The sequence below is a fragment of the Cryptomeria japonica genome, chromosome 5, assembly GCF_030272615.1.
Source record: "Cryptomeria japonica chromosome 5, Sugi_1.0, whole genome shotgun sequence".
Lineage (NCBI taxonomy): Eukaryota > Viridiplantae > Streptophyta > Pinopsida > Cupressales > Cupressaceae > Cryptomeria > Cryptomeria japonica.
The window spans coordinates 846,250,411-846,274,135 of record NC_081409.1 but is presented as its reverse complement, the minus strand read 5'-3'; the positions used below and the strand labels follow the sequence as shown (position 1 = coordinate 846,274,135).

Sequence of the window (23,725 nt, the reverse complement as noted above, 5' to 3'; positions counted from 1 at the left end):
GCTCGTGATCTTGATTCAAAAATGTTGATGTGTTGTTTAGGCACATGCGCACACAGAATAAAATACCATAAGTACCATATCCTTTCTTGAACAAAATCTATCGAATGTTGAAGATTAGCTTAAGGATTATTTGAGACGACTCCAAGGTTCATGAATGTAGGGTCACTACGTGTGGATAAGTTCGATTGGTTTGATGTGATTGTGCTGGAATCACAAGGGGACTTACATTCGAATGCCTGAATGCTTGATTTGCTGGAACTAAGGTCCTATCTATTCGCCTGGAAGATAAAAAAAGAGCAAAAGGAATAGGGTTTGAGAAGTCTATACTAGGACCTAGAATGTAAGAACATAGATGAATGACTATATAGAATCCTACTGAGCAAGATCTCACCATCAAACTGAACAATTTGACACAAGCTCAGTGCAATCTTCTAAGGACATTTCAAGGATGTTCGAACCAATACCATCAAGCATTGATCACCATTCAAGTTAATGCATAAGCAATGAGTGTAGGATGATTCAGAGTTAAGCTCATATCATTCCAGTTGACCACACAAGGCGCACTTACAAGCAGCAAGAGGCTAGTGGTATGGATTAGGTGGATTCCACATGAATACATTCAACATCTTCTTCCATTCAATCTAATCAACATGGAAATAAATTGAGAAGTAGAACCATGAGGCTTGTTGAAATAACAAATTTCACCATAAGTTCAATGAAATGAGTATCTCATTTACAAGTCATTCCCTCTCCTAATCTACCTCTATTCTAATTGCTATTTGTTGGCGGCATTATTGTACACGGGAATAACATTAGTTAATTATGTGTAATTATTTTGGTTAGTGGGCAACCGAGGGGTGGTAGTTGCGGTGCAACGGTTGGCGCTCGCACCCCCTCGGTACCCTTTTATACTTCGGAATGTAACTTGTAAAACACACTTATTTTTGGGAATAGAACATCTGATATACTTTGTCTGATATTTACAGCATTATTTTGCATTATGTTCCTTATGCCTTAAGTTATTCACCAGAGAGGGCAAACATTTGGCGCCGTTGCCTAGACGTACTCGGGAACGGAAGACATGGATGGCGCACAGACACAATGGGCCTACCCGTTGGTGAAATAAACCCAGAGGCCGACGGCGTGCGAACAGAACTTTACACAGGAGAAGACACGGCAACGCAAGAATTTTCAATTTTGCTCCAGGTAGCCATTCAGACCTATGTCCGACGAGAGGCGGCGGAGGCAGAAATCCCACCAAGTGCCGTGTGGACAGCGCTGGAGGTTAGCGCGGCAGTAAACCGGTTGATGAACCACCTCCCCCGGTTGCTTGCACAGGCATCGCTGGTACAACAAGCCCGCCTGGAGGAGATTGCCCAGGAAGAGCGACGACAACAAATCCTGCAACGCTACGAAGAGAACAACCGAGGGGAAACAGAACAAGATGGCGCCAGGCCAGGAGGGAATTGAACCTTGAACTTCTTATTTTCAAATAAAAGTGTCATTGACACGAGTTGTATTTGAGCATTGAGCAGATGAATTAATAAAGACATGTTTTCATTTATGTATTGTGAGTTATGGGAATGTGCGACAATTAATGCCAAACCTATTGAATAAAGATAGAAATAAAAAACCAGAAACGAATGAGTGGGAGGCCGCGCAGAGGGCCTTGATTCTGGAGCAGCAAGTAGAACGTAGACAGAGGCTAAGACAACTTGCCGAAGGACGACCTGCCGAAGGGGGGCCCAAGGGGAACCAAGGAGGTGTCACGAAGGGTGCAGAGGCCGACGGAAATTTCTACGCGTTGCCAGATCATCGTAGGACGCAAAGCAAAGAAGAGTTTCTGGAAGAAACAAGGTTACAACGAAATCTAGTCGAGGAGACTCGGGATCAGTTTAGAAACTTGTCCCTTACGCCACGGAGTGAAGATCACCAATGGGAAGCAAGAGTGGGCGCGTGTGAGAGCGAAGGGGAGGGCAACTGTACGAGTGTAGGTGCCACACACGACAGGCAAAACACCGTACCTCCAGTCGTCCACGCAGGACACACCACCAACGCCACCGGAGGAAGCAGCGCAGGGCCACAGACACAGACACAACCGCCCCCTGGAAGACGACTAGGGATGGCGAGTAAACAAAAATTGCCAAAGTTCACAGGGGACGGCAAGGAAGACCCCTTACGGCACTGCCGTACATGTGAAACTATTTGGTCTGCCAACGGAGTGACAGACCAGAATGACTGGGTACAGCAGTTCCCAGCCACGTTACGTGGAGTTGCCATAGATTGGTACTCCGATGTAGATAAGCAAAAAGTGGCCACGTGGGCCAACCTACAGAAGGAATTCACGGAGGAGTTTCGGTTGCTCCGTGATGACAACGAAATTGTAACAGAGATATGCAATACCAAACAAGGTACCAAGGAGACAGTACGGGCATACAGCAGGAGACTGAAGGAATTGTTGGGTAAAATGGAAAGCTAACCGGCTGAGGGCTTGAAAAAACGATGGTTCGTTGAAGGATTGAAATCCTCCCTATGGAAAAAAATGAAAATTGTACCCTCGACGTCATATGACGACGCCTATAATAGGGCGATGGACCTAGAGAGCGAATACAAAACATCAAGGAAGAAGAAAAGTAATAAATATTCATCTAACAATGATGAAGATTCTGACAGGGAAAGTAGCAGCAGTGGCGAATCGAGTAAAAAGGTGCATGCTCTCCAAAAGGACATCGAACGAATGCTAAAAGAATTCAAAGCCATGAAAGGAGTACAAGTAAGACGGAAGAAAATGAAGTGTGGTGTACCGACTGTAGGAGTGACGGACACACCAAGGGGTCCTGTCCCAAGAAGGCTTTCTACGACATTTGCCAGATTGCGAGACATTTGACAAAGGAATGTCCCTACAATATGAAACCAGGAACCAACAAGTTCTCTTCATGCAAGAGCAGCCGGCCGCCGGATCTTCGCAAACCGCCAACAATAATGCATCATCTGGCGGATATCGGAACAACCGGTGAGGGGGGAGGACCAATAATAATAATAGGAGCCGAATCCAATATGATGCAAAGGGACGGCCAATGATCCAGTGTCGAACTTGCAATCAATGGGGCCACTTTGCTAGAGAATGCACCTCAGAAGAAACTCCACAAAAATTATGCAAATGGTGTGGGCCTGGAGACCACGATGATGGAACGTGCCCAAAGTCTGGAGTAAACCTGCTCAACATCGACAGGACGGAGGAACGGGTATTGGCAATCACACGGTCGTAGGCAAAGAAGGCCACATACCCAGACCCTCGCATGGAGAAGCAGCGGGTGCTGGAGGCCAAGGTGGAAGTGGCAAAGGAAATGTTGGCACAAAGGAGCACCCAGGAAGTGGTAAGTACCTCTCGATCTAAGGCGGAGGAGAATATCCTGAAGCAAATGCTGCAAATTGAAGTACCGGTGAAAATGAAGGACCTCCTGGAAACGATGCCGCAATTACGTACGACACTCCTAGGTACGGTCCAAGTAACCCCGCACAGTCAGGAAACCCAGAATACGGATGGTACCGACAGAACACCTACGACCCATTGGTCCTGACACTATACAGTGGCCGACACCCAGCGGTGGTAGAAATGGGAATACTGGGAACCATTTTGACTGACACTATCGTCAATGGCGGGTCCGGAGTGACTGTGCTTCCGAAAGAAACCTGGAAGCAGCTTGGCAAACCAACACTATGGCCGTCAACCTTTAACTTACTGGGAGCAGATCAACATGGTATCAAACCCCTTGGAACGCTCATGGCACACAAGTGACCATCTGGACACAACCATTTGTCCTCGACTTCATGGTGATTCCGCTAGCCAAGAAAGGATACGACGCCATTCTGGGCAGAGGGTGGTTGGTGGCAGCCAAAGTGAATCATGATTGGAAGCGTAACACGTTGTCAATGGAGAAAGTCGGGAGAAAATTTATTATCGACCTGAAAACACAACTTGTGAGTGAAGAACTTGCGTCAGAGTCGGAATCAGACGGCGAAGGTGGAGTTGATGAAGGAAAGTACAGAAGGGAACCGAACGAGGAAGGCGTTCTCAGAATCCAAGGATGTTCTGAGGATGAGACCGATTCCCTTAATGGGCTCTTCCACTAGCAAATGGAGGACTACGAGCTGCTGTATGGGTGTAACATGTTGCAGGTTGACGAGGATCGGGACGAGAACGAATTTCCGCCAGCGTACGGGGAATGCACCGAAGGGGATGCCCCAGTCAACGAAGTACCAGCACATAGGTTTGACATGACAAAACCAATCCGGTACGAAGAGTCCGTAAAACCGACAAACCTCGGCACGGAAGCAGAGCCAAGAAACATCCTGGTTGGCGACGACTGGAACCCAGTCCTGAAAGCCGCCATGTTTAAAATATTCATGGAATACAAGGATGTATTCGCTTGGACGTATAAGAAACTCAAAGGGGTGCCGCCAGAACTATGTGTACACAAAATTTCACTCATACCTAGGGCCGTACCTGTACAGAAGAGGCCATACAAAATGAATAAAAACTATGCGGCAAGAGTGAATGATGAAATTGAACGTATGCTCGAAGCCGAGATTATTTTTAAAGTGCAGACTAGTGAGTGGGTATCGCCCATAGTGATATCCCTTAAAAAGGAGGGAAACCAGATACGAATCTATGTGGATTTCAAATGCCTTAACGCGGTCACCATAAAAGACCCGTTTCCAATACCATTTATGGATAGCCTCTTGGAAGAAGTGGCCGGTCATGAAATTTATTCATTCATGGATGGATTTTCTGGGTATAACCAGATATCCATCGCCAAAGAAGACAAATTAAAAACCACCTTCATAGTGGAGGATGGCGTGTACGCGTATAATCGAATGCCGTTCGGATTATGCAACGCACCAGCGACCTTTCAACGGATAATCCTTCACATATTTGAAAAGATGTCAGTAGGGAACTTCAGGGCGTTCTTGGATGACTGGTCCATCTACAGTAACCAAGATACACATTTGGCCGCACTGGGCGAATGCATGGAGAGATGCAGGCGAGCTCACCTAGCACTCAACCCCAAAAAATGCAGATTCATGGTGCCTCAAGGGAAGCTGTTAGGACACATGGTGTGTAAGGCTGGACTCAAGACTGACCCAGACAAGATTCGGGTGATAGTGGAAATGGAGGCACCCACAGATGTCACGGGAGTCAAATCCTTCCTAGGACACATAGGGTATTACAGGCGATTTATCAAAAATTTTGCTCGAGTATCCTGCCCTTTGGACAAGCTGACAAGGAAAGGTGAACGGTATATATGGGGGACGGCTCAGGAGGAGACCTTCCAAGAACCGAAGTCACGGTTGGTGGGTGCGCCAATCCTAACATATCCTGACTGGGACAAAGAGTTCCACGTACACATTGACGCATCCATCTTTGCCATAGGGGCCACACTGGCGCAGGTTGGCGACCACGGGCTAGATCACCCGATCTACTTTGCAAGCAGACTCCTGTCGAAGGCAGAGAAAAATTATAGCACCACAGAAAGGGAAGCCCTCGGGATGGTGTACTTCGTCCAGAAATTTCGACATTTCTTGCTCGCCACCCCGTTCACATTTTATGTGGACCACCAGGCTTTAATGTATCTGGTAAACAAGCCAATTATCCAAGGACGAATCAGCCGATGGCTGCTATTGCTGCAGGAATTTATATTCAACATTATAGTAAGACCTCGGAAGAGCCATGTGATAGCGGACCAGCTGTCGAGAATCCAGTCAAGAGAACCAGCCGAAGGAGTGAACGAAGATTTTCCAGACGCTCACTTATTTCGCATCGCGGTTCTCCCCGCTTGGTACGCAAGTGTGGGGGAATATTTGTCGACATCAAGATTCCCGAGGGAAATGCCACCAAGAGAAAGAAGGAAACTGGTACTGAGGAGCAGGACATTCCAACTCATTAATGGCCTATTGTATAAAATGGGGCCCGATCAGATCCTACGGCAATGCGTCCTAGAAGAGGAAATTTCGGGAGTCTTAAGAGAAGCACATGAAGGGCCCGCAGGTGGACACATGGGGCCCAACACCATGGCGAGGAAAGTTTTGTTGGCAGGACTGTGGTGGCCGACACTACATAATGATGCCAGGGAGTGGGTAACAAGCTGTGATACATGCCAACGGGCCGGACGGCCATTAAAAAGGGATTTTATGCCCCTCAACCCATCGAATGCCCAGGAACTGTTTGAGAGATGGGGATTGGATTTTGTCGAACCATTAAAACCAAGTAGAGCCCGACGATGCAAATATATTGTAGTGGCAATAGAATACTTGACCAAGTGGGTGGAGGCACTGGCCTTACCCGACAATTCGGCGGTCAATACAGCAAAATTCATCTATGAACACATCATTACGCGGCATGGGATTCCAATCCAACTGACGAGTGACAGAGGAGGCCATTTTGTGAATCACATAATCCGATTGCTGACAACGGAGTTTAAAATCTTCCACTCCTTATCAAGCCCCTACTATCCATGGGCGAACGGCCAGGCCGAGGCGACCAATAAAATAATAATGTCGGTGATATATAAGTCTTGCGAAGTGGATAAGGATGACTGGGAGGAGCGCCTACCGTCAGTACTCTGGGCATACCGAACAACTTACAAGGTAACTACTGGACAGACTCCCTTCCAGCTAATGTATAGACAAGAAGCCGTGGTGCCAGTTGAATTCATGGTGCCGAGTCTCCGGATCGCCATCGATAATCGACTTGGCAACATGGAAAGCCTGAGGGAGAGACTGTACGATTTGAACAAATTGGACGAACAAAGGATGATGGCTCAGTGGGCGACAGAGACAGCCCAGCAAAGACGGGGTTTGGCATGACAAGCATCTTCGGCGAATGAAGTTTACTCCCAGACAGCTAGTGTTGAAATTCAACAAGAAGAACGAAATTAAACCTGGGAAATTCAAAGTCCGATGGTTAGGGCCCTTCTGGATATGCGAGGTCAATACAAACGGGGTGATTAAGTTGTGGATGCTAGACGGGAAGGAGATACCAGACGCTGTCAATGGGTCTAAATTAAAGGTCTATCACGAATGGAGGGAACCGGGACCCTCTAGTCAGTCAGTCCGCTAAAAATTAGAAAAAAATAAAAATAAAAATATATAATTATAAAAAATAAAAAAGTGGCCACCGTACGGTGGGACCACTGAAGGTGGCGAACCGCCAACGGTGGAACCATCGTGCGGTGGATGCACACCTTCAGTGGTTCCACTGTGCGGTGGTCACACCGATGGTGGGGCCAGCGGCGATGGATGCCACCGAAGGTGGTCACCGCACACCACACGCACCGCACTTAAAACCCTCGCGCGAGGCAAACAAGGGAACATAAAACCCCCACGCAACGCACAGCAAGGAAAAAAAGACGCCGCATAGCAAGGAAAAAGAAACACGTCGTACCAGCATAAAAGGACACCACGCAGCCCACGCATAGGGGAGAAAAAGTAGTAGCAGCCCGCACAGTGGCAGCCATACACAAAAGAAGAGGGTCGTTACGAAGGTGTACGATTTTTATTTTAACAGGCAATCAGTTATACAGCGATTAATGGATTCAGCAGGGAAACGAAGTTGGAAAAAAGAGCTGCACGCTTCTTCCAGTAGCAGCCAGAGGGATAGGGATAGCAATATCAGGATTTTAGCGTCAGGAGTACGTGTTGCAGGCGGCACCATGGATGCCAGTGACCAACAAAAGCAAAAACAGAAGGCACCACAGGCTGCCATAAGTGCGAAAAACACAGTGACGCCACAGAATATCACTTTTGAAGGCCTGAATGGATCGGAATGCCAGAAATGGTGGCAGGACACCCCCGACAATGACTTGGTGAAGCAAAACCTCCGTAAGGCACAAGTAGAGTGGGCTGTTTGGATGCTCGTGTTCCCTATCCGGGAGTACGAGGGTGCCCTACGCTTCATGGTGGACACCTTCGACAGGCACACATGCACCAACACGTTTGAATACCTCCGGAGGGATGTTACTATATCCTTCAAAGCAGGGGATTTCACGAGGGTATTCGGCATTCCAGGCAGCCAGGGGAAGAAAATAGACTTGAAGGCCAAAAAGATGACGCAGGAGGAGAAGGAGCGGTGGATTAAATTAATCTCCCGGAACTTGACAACAGCAGAGCTAGACAGCGTGGCTAGTGCCACGAAGGGTCGCGGAATCCGTAAGACTTTTGTTGCGAAGGGCCACTGGAGATGCATTATGGATGTCATCAAAAGCAGATTGACAGGGTCGGGTAGGGCGTCGGACATCGCCCTCCCTCAGATTATGCTGATGAACGGGTTGATGAATGGCATTGTGTATGATTGGGCCGCGTTACTGGCAGAGCGTATGTATAAGTTTTTGACGCTCCAGCATCGCACATTCTATATGCCTCACTACGCTATAGGGTTATTCTTGGAGGCCATGCGGGAAGCAGCACCGGAGGACGAGTTGGAGGTACAGCCGCAGGGACCGTTGATAGCAGGAGAGCCTCCAATAATGTATTGGAGGCACTTGGACATTGGGCACTCTTCCGCAAAGCGGAAACGGGCGATAGATATGGCGTCAGCCTCAGGGGAGCCTGACAGTGGGAGGGATTCCAGCAACGCAGAGGATTCAGAGGTGGAAGATGAGGAGGACGATAGCAGCCAGGTGGCGGAGGAGCCTATACAAGTCCTGTTTGCCCCACCCCTGTTACCGATGGGCATGCCTGTGCCATCTCTGGCGTGGGCGACACTTGTATTCCAGCCTTCGGGTAGAGCCATACACTTGTTACACTTGGTCTCCTCCAGCACGAGTACCAGGGAACATCACCGGGCCAAATCACGGCGGCACTTACCGAGGACATGGCAGAGTCAAGGACGGAGGAGTCGCCGCATCGGGTAGTGGTCGCTGAGGAGCAGGGGCTGACGGAGGTGGAGGTGGTGGATACCAAGCCTCACGTGTGGTTGGACGTCGTGGGTAGTGACGCAGTGGTGACTGTTTCTGCTTCCTTGTTGGAGGAGCCGACGATAGCGAACCATCCCTTGGTCACGGAGATGCGTGCCGACCTTGAGGCTATGCAGAGCTGGCTCACACAGCGGTTTCAGATGACACTGGCACAACAGGAGGGAGCTGTTGTATTCTCACCGTGTTGAGAGACTAGAGCAGAGGTAGTCGACTTGGATGACTCATCAGGGGAGGCACATGGACTCACAGTTGGGAACGAGGCGGGGGAGGTCACCTCTGCTGGGCAGGCACCAAGAGATGGTAGACCTTCGGTGGTGGAGAAGGTACCTTCACAGCAGGATACAGTTGTGCCCATTCCACCAGGGACATCACAGCCTTCGGCGCAGACGGGGGAGGATATTGAGACCTATCTAGCTGACATGGCTGATATGGTGACGAGGGGTAGGTAGGTGGTGGCCGCTACCCACACGCAAGCATTGCAGCAGGTGGTGGTGGAGCTAGAGTAGGTCTTACAGTTTATGCGGGTGGACTGCCCAGCAGCCTTAGTTACCTACTTTGAGTCTCAGGGGTGACCGATTGTTGAGACAGAGGGGATGTTCCAGGCTTGGAGGTTGCGTCAGCCCGTTGTAGAGAGTCGGGTGACGGCAATTGTCCGCGAGATCGAGCAGGTCTACTGGGATGCCTATTATATATTGAGGCATACACAACAGGAGTCTGCGGCCCGCGAGGCTACACACGTCGCGTTAGAGAGAGATGTGGCTAGCCAGCATGCCTCATGGGCAACCGAGAGGGCGCAGTTGTTGGCACAGATAGAGATGGCCCGCACAGAGACGACTGAGACCCGGGCAACGAAGGCCGAGGTAGAGACTCGTCTGGCAACCGAGAAAACTCGGTTGGTCTGCGCGACGGAGGCAGTGGATACAAAAGAGAAGGAGTTGCTGGAAGTCGCACACATGGTGAAGACAGCTTTGGAGAAAGTATTGGTGGCGGAGCGGGATGTGACTGCACGCACTCAGCAGGTGTATGAGCTCCGCGCCCGCTTGGCGGCCCAGACACCAACATCTTACCCTTTTGCTTCAGGGATGCTTCCTCGGCCCCCTCCCTAGTTTTTCAGATATGTATATTGTATAGGTTGCATTATCTCCATTTTTGTAAGTCGCCTGGAGACGACTTTTCTTTTTAGGGGGGATGATGTTGGCGGCATTATTGTACATGGGAATAACATTAGTTAATTATGTGTAATTGTTTTGGTTAGTGGGCAACCGAGGGGTGGTAGTTGCGGTGCAACGATTGGCGCTCGCACCCCCTCGGTACCCTTTTATACTTCGGAATGTAACTTGTAAAACACACTTATTTTTGGGAATAGAACATCTGATATACTTTGTTTGATATTTACGGCATTATTCTGCATTATGTTCCTTATGCCTTAAGTTATTCACCCGAGAGGGCAAACACTATTCTCTATTTATTCTCTCACTATTAGCTATCACCTATTAGCTATTCACCATTAGCCTTTACAAATGAAGAGACTGAGCTTTATATAGAGAGCTCATTTACAATGAATGGCTAGGATTGGATTTCCATCAACGGCCAAGTTTTTACAATAAAAACCTTAATTAGGGTTTTTTACAACAAACTTCTCCATAGCCAATGAGAAAATTACATTCCATGAGTGTGGACCAATAGAAATCAAGGGTAGTTGCCTTGGAGTTTGTGTCGTAATTGGTGAGTTACCTACATTGAATCAAGACATGTAGATGTGGAACCCCTCTAATTGGTAGAGTTAGTGACTAGGATGATGATTGGGACACGACCTCCAACTTGCCCTTTGTAGGTTTGATCTTCTAACTTTGATTAACTCTTATGAAACTTTCTGCTTCTTCAATTGTGCTCGATGTAGGCTTCAATCATAGATGTGCGAGGTGTAGATCTTAGTTTTGAAGTATTGATGTACTTCTGATGTCACCGTTGTCCTTCTCCTTTGAAACTCCAAACCTTTTCTCTTGTGACTCTCTTCATGTCCTGCAAAACAAACAAGCAAGGATTACACATACTTAATATAGATTGATTAAAGCATATAAAGAGGATTCGCCATCATGAAGCAACACTTGAAGTTGCTTTTTGCTCGTGAAGAGGGGCTCTTGAAGTGTATTCCATCCTTAATGTTCATTAAGTTTCTCCTCGCCTTAATCTTCTTCATTTCCTTGAACTTTGCTCATACCCTTCAAATTGTGAAGTTTGCTCATGTAGGTCAAATCACAAAGTTTACTTTGCATACACTTCGTTCTCCTTGTTGGATTCATGATCTTCACTTCATTCTTTCAACTCCCAAAGTTCGAACTTCGCTCACTCCCTTCAAGTCATGAATTAAGCACTTCGTTCTCTTTGTTCAATGCATGAAGTTGTAAGATCGCTCTACTTCGCTCCTCTAAATGAGATCATGAAGTTCATTTGATATTGTATCCTCTTTAGGCGATTATCCTTTTCTCATTCAATTTTGCTCATGCTTATGAAATTCGCTCTCCTTGGTGAAAACACGAAGTCGCTCACCTTTCTCAGCTACCGAAGTTAAAACCTTGCTCACTCCCTTCAACTCATGAAGTAAGCACTTCGCTCTTCTCCTTCAATGCGCGAAGTTGATATATTTTGTCTTAAGATCGCTTCATTTTGCTAGGTTATGAACTTCGCTCCAAAGTGCTTGAACATGAAGTTGTCAATTTTGTTTTAAAATGCAAATTTGTAAGGAAGGAACTTCGCTCTATAGTGGTGAAACATGAAGTTCGCTCTTATCATCTTGTTGATGTGTTTTTTATGCACATAACATTTCAGAATAAAATACCAAGGTAATTTACCCTCTCTTGAACAAAATCACCTCAGATGCTAAGGATAAGATCAACTAAAATGATTCCAAGGTTTCTACATGTCAGGTCTTGACGAGTGGGTAACTCAATGGTCGATGTGAATTGATGTGTTAGCTTGGGGACTTACGCAAATGTTAGGATTATCTTCTTCGATCATGAAATATGCGGAATAGGTGTGCTGACAACTTAGAATTTAACAATATGGCTCTGGACTTAATTCTTACTAAAAAATGGGCAAAAGGAATAGGGTTCATGAAATCTATTCTAGGCCTAAGAATGTAGGAAATGATGAATAAGTTCAATGGAATCAAACTAGGCAAGGTCTCACAAACAGGTATTGACACAAGCTTAGTGCAATCGTCTAAGCTATACTTAAGGATTTTCAGACTATTACCATCACACATTGACACCATCCAAGTTGATGCTTGGCAAAGGTTGCATAATAATTGAAGTTAAGCTTACTCAAATTTTCAGTTGACCACACAAGGCGCACTTACCAGTGATGAGAGGCTAGTGGTATGGATTAAGGATTCCACACAAATATATTCAACAAATCTTTCACTCAATCTAATGAACATGAAAATAAATTCTAATCTAACTTGGAGGAATTGAGAACCATGAATGCAAAGACAACATTTGAAGAGCAAAATCACCAACAATTGAACAATGATTTAGATTCAGAGAGCTGCAGCATATACCAACAATTCTACAAAAAAACTCTCTTACAAATGAGAGACAAGGAGGTATATATAGAGTCTCTTACAAAATGGATGGCCAAGATTGATACAAGATCAACGACCAAGATCATGCCAACAAAACCCTAGAATTGCCCTAATTAGGGTTTACATAAAAAATGGCGCCACCAACATATGGCCCAATAAAAAGATACCTAGTCATCAAATAGGGAATCTTCTAGAAGATTCCTCCCTGCATCTCTCTCTCTCCTAGCATACTCCAAGAATCTAGCCAATACAGAATCTAACTCCTCCATGGAAATTCTAGGCAAGGTATCCTGCTGCAAATCAATCACGTCCAGTGAATCCGAGCGAGCATCGAAAGTGTTCTCCCAATCTGGCATGAGCTTCTGCGAACTATGAACATGAATCAACAAAGCGACCAAGCCATCTATCTGACTCTTCTTGAAAGAGTCCAACTAACAAAATTACATAAGTTTCATCTTGTCTCTTAATTCGGCTAAGTGTAAAACACTAGCATCACTAACATCGACACCCAATAACTCCTCAATTGAGACAAGGATCTTCATCTAAATGTCTTGAATCAATCCTTCCATTTCCATACAACTCAACTGGGTGTTCTCATAAGTTGATCTCTTCATGGCCAATGAACAATACCAACCATGGAAATCGTATTTGTCTCCACTGTGCAGAATGCTCTCGCTGATCAAAGTGGAATTAGGAATCTTCTTTAAAGCTTTGAAGCGTGGAATAGTCTTCTCCTGAATAGGTTGGAATTCTTCCCAAACTCCCTCCAAAAACTGGATTCTAAACTCGAGTCCTGTTGTCCTATCATATGCCTGGACAAATTGAGTAAGGAAATCATCCGCCTGTTTTCTTGCACTCTCGATCCACTTTTCCACCTTCGAGAGTGTGTCTCTCGTTGCCTCATAGTGTGAATGTAATCCAAGATCAACTGCAATAGGGGAAATAAGGGTGCGATTCTCACGCCTTATCCCCACAATATACTCTCTAAGTCTTATATTCTCTTCTCTGTACTTCTCCTTCTCTTCTATTTCTCTATCTAACCTGGCGTTGATCACCTTAAGGCTATCACCAACCCCCTGAAACTCTTCCTCTCTTGATGTACGGCCAAGGGCAACTGAAGTAATCTGGAAATCCATAGGAGTAGCAATGTTCGTTGTCACACCTCCAATAGGAACAACAACCTGTGCAATCCGCATTCTTGTCTCATCTCTAGCTATGTGCGACAAAATCTTAGCTCTCTTGGGTTCTTTCTCCTTATTGCTCCTAGCTAGGTAATCATCAATGTTATACATAGGTTGTACCTCTATCATTTTCTTACTCTTTTCCATACATCTTATCAGCCAATCAGGAATAGCAGCCATCTCCGTACCATCATCGAGACACATATCTCGATCAAGTCCTCTCAATGCCGAGATAACATTATCATCATCATCAGGATTATTCCTAGTCTAATCATATATCTCATTTCCCAAACTAACCTCCAAAAGGACAGTAGGGGATCCCGACTGATCATCATTCTCATTTGGTGGAGCAGATGTAGCTGTGGCATGTAACTCTTGAATATTCTCTGGTAGTATCACTGTGTTGGAACATTGTTGGGTCTCCTTATTCTGTTCTGTTATTTCAATTACCTTAATTGATGAGACACTGAGTGAAGGAATGATAGTCTTTTGTTTCTTTTCCTTCACCTCCTCAATCTTCTTTCCTCTGGCCTTGACTCCTCCTGGCATGTTTTTCCTTCTCTTGGGAGCTTGACTCTCTTCGTCTGCATGAATCATAACATCACTAATAGTCCTCTGATCATCTTCGGAAGTAGACTCTTCTGGCTTCATCTTTTCATAAGTGAAGGAAACACCCATATCAACTAACTTATTCATCTGAATATCTACCCATGTACGGGAGAAACTCAAGACCTCTCTCATCAATACATTCAGATCAATCTCTTCTGACTTTGACCAATTAGGCAAGAAGATTGCCGCCTTCATTTCATTCTCATACTATGGATGTGTATGATCCCTATCATCTAACACTAGATCAGGAATGAGAAAAAGTCTACACTTCCTCATGAAATCCACTGACATTCTGGACCACATTCGTCTCTTCACTGCTTGCTCGTCCATCAGGTTGGCCCAATAATCTTCTATGTCTACCTTGTGGATGAACTTCTCTCCTCGGATCCTTCCAACTTTCTTATCGAGATCAAATCTTTCTCTTTTCTTGAAGGTTGCAAATCGATAGAATGCAAGCTCCTCACTCGCAGTGCTGGCGACTAAGGCAGACTGACAAACCTCCAATGTCTTCCCAACTAAATTAGAGAATGTCATGCCTGTCCTATGCTTCTCTCTCTGAATGGAATCAAACTCTAGAAGTTGTCTCACCACTTCCAACAAGATCATTTTGTCGGAAGGATACCTAGGAAGCCTGTAGGTTTCGGATTGAAACCCATGAATCCTAAGGTACGTGAAAGTGGGAAACTGAATATACCACGATCCATATTTTTCTATTAGCTTTGTTGCCTCCTTGGACAATCTTCTGTGAATTCCGCCTTGCAGCATCCTCGTGATGTACATGGTGATGTCAGAATGTAGATATAAATGAATATAGTTGATAAATATTTTAATATATATTAATGAATATTAATAATTAATATTTTAATATATATATTAATGAATATTAATAATGAAAATTTTAATACATATATTAATGAATATTAATAATAAATATTTTAATACATATATTAATGAATATTTTAATATATATATTAATGAATATTAATAATGAATATTTTAATACGTATATTAATGAATATTAATAATGAATATTTTAATACATATGTTGATGAATATAAGTAATGAACATTTTATTACATATGTTAATGAAGGGTTCTTAAATGTTAATAAATACATCTCAATGCATAGTTAGGGTTAATAGATAAATATAAATATTGGATAATGGATATTTTTTGAATATATGTTAGGGAATACATGTTAAATTAGGAATATGTAAACATGGAATATGGAATGGAAAATAGTAATAAATTGTAAAATGTAATATAAATGTGATTACATGATGGAGGCTATAGGGAGGAAACTTCCTTAGTCTAATGGATGGATTATGACATTTCCTAGGGCAGTATATATACTAAATACCTATATGCATATGTATGGCTTGGTTGACTAAGTTCAACCAAGAAGAGACGGATCTGGCCGGTCCCCTCTGAGGACTTGGGTGATGAGGTGCATCACCTAAGGCAAGGAATGGACATAGAATCCTCCTTGGATGGCTTGGGTGTAAGAAATTACACCCAAGACAAGAATCGAATTAAACTTCGATTTCTTGGAGGGCTTGGATGTAAGAAATTACATCCAAGACAGGAATCGAATTTACCTTCAATTTCCTGGAGAGCTTGGATGTAAGAAATTACATTCAAGACAGGAATCGAATTTACCTTAGATTTCCTGGAGGGCTTGGATGTAAGAAATTACATTCAAGACAAGAGTCGAATTCACCTTCGACTTCCTAGAGGGCTTGGAGCCAAGATGGGTTCCAAGAAGGCGAGCCTCACGGTTGCCTAAGGACATATCTTCGTATGGCATTCGTATCTTTTTTAATTGATGAGAATTGTGATTATGTAATTAAGCATTTTAAAGTTAGATTGCAAGTTAAAATAGTTTATCTATATATATATATATATATATATATATATATATATATATATATATATATATATATGTTGTATTCTAACAATCTGTTTTGCAGGACAGTGATCTCTAACTAGTAGGGACATTACATGGTCCAACCCTACAATGATCACAAATAGATATGTCTGTTGAGCAGAAGTGCAAAAGAAAATCAATGCAAATTCCAATCTAAATTGGAAACTTTCAGACCCAATCACAGGGTAATGAAGGCGCCAAGCTGAGCCAAAAAAATGATAGGATGTCCTTACAACATAGAGATCAATGCTAGATTGAATGCGGCTTGAGAATAGAATAAAAAACTGATAGAAGAATTTTAAGCCACAGACTGATCCAAGTAATTTGACAATGAAGCCACTGCGCGTAGATGGACAAGCCACTAAGTATATCCACATGGGCCAAGACAGAGATCAGCAAGGGAAAAACTTTGTCAGCCAAAAATTTTCTCACCGGTCTGTGCAATTGCGCTATTGGTAGGAAGCAACAAAGATTTCTGAATTTACTCTTGGTCACAAAATATTATTGAAGATCACAGTATCATTGGGATCACTCAAGACTTTAGAAATATCAGATTTTCATGTCACTATTTTGTAGTTTGACAAAACAACAAAATAGGAAACACTTACACCTGCTCTGATACCATATAGACAAATTTGGGCTTAGCCAAACAGAGGCTGCAGAAATTAAAATCAAATATTATGTGCTTCTCCATCTATTCATTCAGGAATTATTTACATATATATAGGATTTACTAATCTTATTTTATAGGGAACAACCTCCCTATTTAGTTGTGATTGTTACTCATGTAACAATACACAACTCAAACCATATGAGTTATTAAAACAACTCAAACCATAATATATATTATTGTTAATATAACAATAATATTACTATATACTAACATTAATATGATAGTAATTATTCACATAATTATTATTTACCCACATACATGAAGCACTAACTTAAATTTTCTAACAATTTGGTGACCAATTCAGCTTACAGGAAGCAATTTGGGTCATTTTTGGTGTTGTTTGTTGACTGATATTAGCAGATCACGTTATGGTAATTATTATTAATGTTGTGGAAGGATAGATCAGTGCTGAAAAATGATGAATTAAAGTGCAAATCAGCCCAGGGAGGCCGTACACTTTGGAGATTCCTAAGATGCCAAATAAATAAATCAGCAATGATCAGGGTTTGAAATTGATTAGAAATTCATTGTTAGCAGCAGGAATAAGGAAATAAATGTCCTTCTCAAGAAAATCACAACACAGGTGGATGATTTGAGCAAATCAATGGGAGAATTAGTCAAAATCCAGAGATCTTGCCTAGCAGCTTTTTGGGATTTGTTCCAGATCTACCTATTTCAGCAATAAAAGTTTAAGATAATTGTAGTTGATAAGAATAAATCACTTTGGAGCAGTTGAAACCCTCTAGAAGCTCCTACATTGCATTTTTCATCCATTCAGTCAAATAAAAGTACACCTCCAGGTCAACGCTGGACTCTTGGTATGCCCATTGTGACTCTAGATGTTATAAATTGTCCATTTCTTGTTATTGGTGTTTGTTGGAATAAAAATCAGAATTCTGATTTCCTGATCATTCTATTATTTTATAGTAGAAAAGTCCAAAAAAAGTGTCATTGTTGTGTTTATTTTCCATTTCAAGCATTGTATTATTGTTTGGCATCATAAAGCTCAAAATACAAACCAAATCCAAACACTCTCTTCCGCTGGTCAAAGAAAATCAGACAAGAAAACAAACCAAAATCAGAAAATTTCAGCTCAGGGTAGAAAGGGAATCTTATAGGTGATTGTGGGGCAAACCCAAGGATTCTCACACCTCATAAGACGAATTCTTGAACATTTCCTCTTTATAACTTTTTTCTTTAAGTTCATTATCAGCAAAAGGTGATCCATTGAATTGGACACTTGACTAGCTTACTATTTACTTTTGACTCCAAGTAATCAACTAAAGGATGCTCTTAGGAAACCTGAAAACTTAATCATGTTATCATAAGTGGGAAGCTCTCTTGTATGTCTTTAAATGTATAGGAACTCTAGATTTTGATATGTTTTATAGCTCAAGTCCTGAAAATGCTTCATTCTGTACAGAGAATTGGAGAAGCGGAGACTGAGAAGAATAAAGATGTGGATTTCTTATCATCAATAGAGGTAGAGATGGAATGCTACTTTTTATTGTATATATTCATTCTTGGTTCATTTCAGGAACATTTAAAATTTAATGAATAAACATTGCTTAGTTCCATCTATGCTGCTATGTTTCAAGGTATTAAATAGAATTTCTTGTTTTTTTTTTCTGTGTTACTAAGATTGAGCAATTTAAGATTAACTCTAGGTTTTTGTATTGTGCAGATTTTAGTCATTGACAATGCTGATGTCATTTTGATGCAGGTATTATTAATGTTGTCATTTCCTTCTTTTGCAGTGAGGATGCTAAATATATATGTTATTTTGCTTTCTAACATTTGTGTTGTAAACTATATCACCCTCTTCCTTTTGCAGAATTGGTCTCATATTGTTTCTGTTGTTGACCAATTAAATCGATTACCAACCAAGCAGCATGGCACTGATTTCATGCGCATCCGAGAATGGTGAGTTTCTTTAAGGTATTTTTTTGAATTATAAATAATTGTTTTTTGGAGGCACATGGTCCTTGAATATGATCATAGAATATCCTTTTTATATGCTTCCCATTGAAAATATTTTAATACTTTTCTTTAAGAATTTCAGACAACTTCTGGGTATTAGGAAAATAATTGTCATGCGTTTTTATTGTTTAATTAGGTATTTGAATGGACAAGCACGTTATTATCGACAGACAATTATCCTATCAAATTTTGTAAATGCAGGTATTCATTCTGGCATCAGATTCAGAAGCATTGGGAAGTTTTTTCCTTCAAATAAATAATCATTCTTATTCTGTATATTTCCTTGGTGATTTTTTGTAGTTTACAGGTTTGGAATACACTGAAAACTGATTAGATGATTCAATGTTTCTTGATGCTACATAATACAGATGAAATGATTTTCTTTAAATCTAGCATTGTAACTGGAACTGAATTAGTCCCATTGTCAATGGATAGCCAAATATAATAGTTGGTGAAATAAATAGGATAATTGGAGTGCCCAATGTGCCTTAAGTAGGAAATTCAAAATAAAATCAAGGTGTGGTAAGTAACAAGAATATAGGGATCCATATGATAGAGAAAGACATAAATTCCCTATTGCACCATGTCTAAACAAGTGATGGGAACCAATGAATGATGCTCTGAGTGGTTAGTTTTCACCAACATTTGGTAGTTAAAAGAAGCCCCAGTCTGGCCGGCATATCTTACTTTTTATTTTTTTGTGATGAACAAGATAAATCAATATTGCATGTCTTCTGGAAATGTTTGTCTGACAAGATCTTGTGGGCATGGCTGCAGACATATCAGTATTATTTGTTCATCACCTCTCTTTCTTGGCTATATTCTATTTTAGTGATCACTTGAATGGTCAGAGATATTTGCAAACTTTTATGGTATACAGTATTTTGTTTGGTATGGACTTCCTTTGGAATAAAATGCTTTGTGATTTTTCACGAATAAAATTCACCACCCCCTCCAAGGGAGCTGAATATCTTTTGAGAGGATTTTGTGATGCATGTTAAGTGGAAATTACTGGTTTTTGCAATGATATAAATTCTTTGCTACTGGGATCTAAGGCATAAATGCTGCATGGTTTGCTTTCATATGAAGTCTTTTATGTGCCATTGATGCTTGGTTGATGTGAGTTTCTTGTTTACTGGTGTAAAACAAGATGCATTTCTTCCAAAGAGGAGCAGATAAGTAGAACAAAGTGTTAAAAGGACTGCAAGATGGAGTTATAATGGTGGAATTCCTGGGGACTTGAGTTCTCTTCATGAATTATATGCTCAGTATTCTACCTTGGGTCATTCGTCACTTTGGGAGGTGATATGAGTATGCTCCATAGCACCTGATGATTCATAGTCATGTGTATCACTAAATTACACATATTTTCTTTTTTCAAGGGCAGAATGCCCTAGTATGTTATCTTTAAAAATGGAGGCACTTGAATTGTTCAAGGCTACTAATTGCCAACATGATGTTAGAAAATAGTCTCAGTAATGTATGATTTTACCCAATCAACATGTTCATTCAACCTAAAATTGGATTCTGTGCAGTTCAAGACATGCACCTAACAACGAGAGAAAAGGCCAACAACAATTGGACATGTGCATACACTCAATACGTATCAATAAACAAAACACATCATTCCTGATATTATTATAGGACAGTGATAAACCACATCTTGAGGACAGGCCTTGAAGAGCACTCAGTTATACTAAGAGGGGCATGAATCGGTATAACAACAATCTTTTAATTTTTTGTAACTTAATTAACGGCAACAATAATATTTCAAACCTTAACCAACCTTACCAATAACACATATGCAAGATCTAGCAATAAGGAACACAAGATGAACACATGAAGTAATTATGTGGAAACCTGTTGTGACGTATTCACACATCGCCCCATTGCAAATGGGGACCCCTGCTTTTTGCTTTCTGGGGTTTGTTTTTCTAGGTCTTTTAGGGTTTTGTCTATTAGCCTTTGCATGCTGAGTGTTGCCAGAGGGATCACTAAGATAGCAGGCTTTGTTTTAGCTAAAGGTGAGTCAGTGGATGCTCTAGGTTAGGGTCATCTTTGAAAGTCTTCCTTAGGACAAGGTTTTGCTCTTGTTGCTAATTGTGTCTTGTTTGAGTTTGAGGAGGTCAATGAAGCTTGGTGAGTGAATATCATCTTTGAAGATCTGAGTTAGGTCAAATTGGTGAGTGATGAAGTCTGGAATGTCATCTTGATCTTCAAATGTCCTGAAATTTGATTGTCTGGAATGTCATCCTGGTCCTGAAAATTGACTAAGTCTAGAAAATTGAAGAATCCTCCAAAAACTAGATTTTGCATTATAACTCCTGGAGGTCCGAAACCACTCTCAAACATCCTGACAGTATAAATGGAATATAACTTAAAGTATTAAGGAAATGTCACTTATACTTAAATGTTATATTCCATATATGAATCTTGACGAAGAGACCAAAATGTCAAATTTCGCTCTAGACCCTTCCAAAGGGTCCAAAGCAAATTTCAATTTCGATCCTGGCCCTTCCAAAGGGTCCAGAGCGAATTTCTCCATAAGACATTCTACTTTTATCCAAACTTAGAACTAACTCATTCCCAAGCATTATTGAGGGTAAAACACTTATTTGGAGTGAAGAAATATGAAAATGAAGTCAGGATTTGAGCATAAGGAGGAATTTCGCTCTTGACCCTTCCAAAGGGTCCAGAGCGAAATTCTCCCTAGACACTATTTTCTCCCTTGTTTGGGCCAAAATCCTTGTTCCTTGGACATGGTGGGGGTAGATTGATATGTTCTTGCCTTAGGAAGTGATTGAAAGCATTGAGAAATGAAGATTTTGACCTAAGACATGGATTTTGCTCCTGACCCTTCCAAAGGGTCTAGAGCGAAAATCCCCATAGACCTCAATTTCTTAATTTTTCAGACCAATTTCTTAGTTTCTAAGGCATGTTGGGAAGTGGATTAGCATGTTTTTGCCTTAGGGAGTGACTAAAAGTGAAGGAGTGAAGGATTTTAGCCTAAAATATAAATTTCGCTCCTGACCCTTCCAAAGGGTCCAGAGCGAAATTCTTGAAAACTCCTATTTTCATCTTGGATGAAGTCAAGACATTGATTCTTATGGCATGGATGCAAATGGAGTGGTGTATTTTTGCCTTGCAAGGAAGATTGGAGTTGTAAAGATGAAGAGTCAAGCCTAGAGGGTGGATTTCGCTCCTGACCCTTCCAAAGGGTCCAGAGCGAAACTCCCCAAAACCTTTGTTTTCTCTCAATTTTGTGCCAAGACAAGTGTGGGTCAGGATGAATTGGGATTGGGGATATCCTTAGGCATGTCTTTGAGTTGCTAGGAATCAACAAATTTGGAGGAATTGAGAAAAAACTAGGATTTTGCTCTTGACCCTTCCAAAGGGTCTAGAGTGAAATTCCTAAGATCACCTATTTCCCCTTCAAAAGAAGTCAAAATTTTGGTTTCTATGGCCTAGAGAGGAATGGGGTAACGTTTCCTTGACCTTTGAGGTGAATTGAAGTGGAAGAATGAAGGAATGAGCTCAAGAACAAGGATTTCGCTCCTGACCCTTCCAAAGGGTCCAGAGCAAAAATCCTAAAACCTATTCTATCTTCCAAAATTTGTGTCGAAACAAGTCTTGATCAAGATGAGATAAGTTGGGAGATGCCCCTAGGATTGCCCTTGAATGGATTTTGGTCACCAATGACCAAGATTTTGAGCTAAGAAAGAATTTCGCTCCTGACCCTTCCAAAGGGTCCAGAGCGAAATCCTAAATAGGTCATGTCCCTGGCCATGATTTTTAGCGAATTTCTCCTAGCAAGCCATTTTGAGGTCAAACAAAGTGTTGCAAGCATGAGAGAAGGATCCAAAGGGAGAGTCAAGGTACAACAAAGTGAGAAGAATGGAGCTAAGTAAGAGAAAACAAGCAAAGAAAGAATTTCGCTCCTGACCCTTCCAAATGGTCCAGAGCGAAATTCCTCAAAACACCTATTTTCTCCTTGTGTGAAGCCAAAACTTTGATCCCTATGGCATGGTTGAAGCTGGAGTGAGGTATTCTTGCCTTGGAAGGTGAATTGGAATGAAGAAAATGAAGGATCCTTCCAAAGGGTCCAGAGCGAAATTCTAATAGGGCCTGTCCCTGGAGAGGATATTGAGCGAAATTCCATTTTGATGTATTCTCATTAATGATTTAAGGTGGAAAATGCTATGTTGAAATGAATATGTCATATGTACTTAATCATCCTTTGATTTATTTTGCAGATAGGAGGAGACCAAGCTGGGACAAGGACGACCTATTCCAGTCCATCATCATCAAGGACATTCCCAAGGCATAAAGGTGGACTCAAGGTGTTTTGAAGCGTTGGAAGACTACAGGTGTTCAAGAAGTTGCCAGCCATCTCCAAAACCTTCATTTCGCCACACTAATGAACCACAAGATGACAAAGAAAGGCTTTGCCAACACAGAAAGGCGAGATATGCTACCGAAGCAAGAAGACTTGACAATAAGGAAACCTCATCAAGCATGGGAGTAAAGGAAGTACATCATTTATCACGTCAGAGACAAAGGAGGATCAACCAAGTCACAAGCGTTAGACAAGGTGGCATGCCAATCATCATTCCTTTGGTCGGATTGGTCCACCTTAGCATGACCAGATTCAAGGTATCTAATTTATCAGAGGTGGCACAAACTTCAGTGTACCTACCCCTGCTTCCTATTTGTCCTCACTCCTGCAATGTAATTTTCATTGGCTAAGGAAGTTTGTTATAACAAACCCTAATTAGGATTTCTATCTTGTAATCCCAGC

The 23,725-nt window shown here is 42.2% G+C and overlaps 1 protein-coding gene across 6 annotated transcripts in view; it reads left to right on the top strand.

Annotated features, from left to right (window-relative positions):
- The window catches only part of LOC131072453 (protein NUCLEOLAR FACTOR 1), a 250,588-nt gene that overhangs the window by 142,985 nt on the left and 83,878 nt on the right, over positions 1 to 23,725 (top strand). For 5 of the 6 annotated variants that reach the window (XR_009372778.1, XM_058008617.2, XM_058008618.2 and 2 more), the window contains exons 14-17: positions 18,371 to 18,430; positions 18,632 to 18,670; positions 18,782 to 18,870; positions 19,064 to 19,128. Coding sequence is in view for 5 of the 6 variants with exons in the window: in XM_058008617.2 (XP_057864600.2) it covers positions 18,371 to 18,430; positions 18,632 to 18,670; positions 18,782 to 18,870; positions 19,064 to 19,128 (253 nt within the window). In the remaining variant the exon portion in view is untranslated. The remainder of the gene's footprint in view (positions 1 to 18,370; positions 18,431 to 18,631; positions 18,671 to 18,781; positions 18,871 to 19,063; positions 19,129 to 23,725) is intronic. The other variant, XM_058008619.2, reaches the window with a different exon arrangement.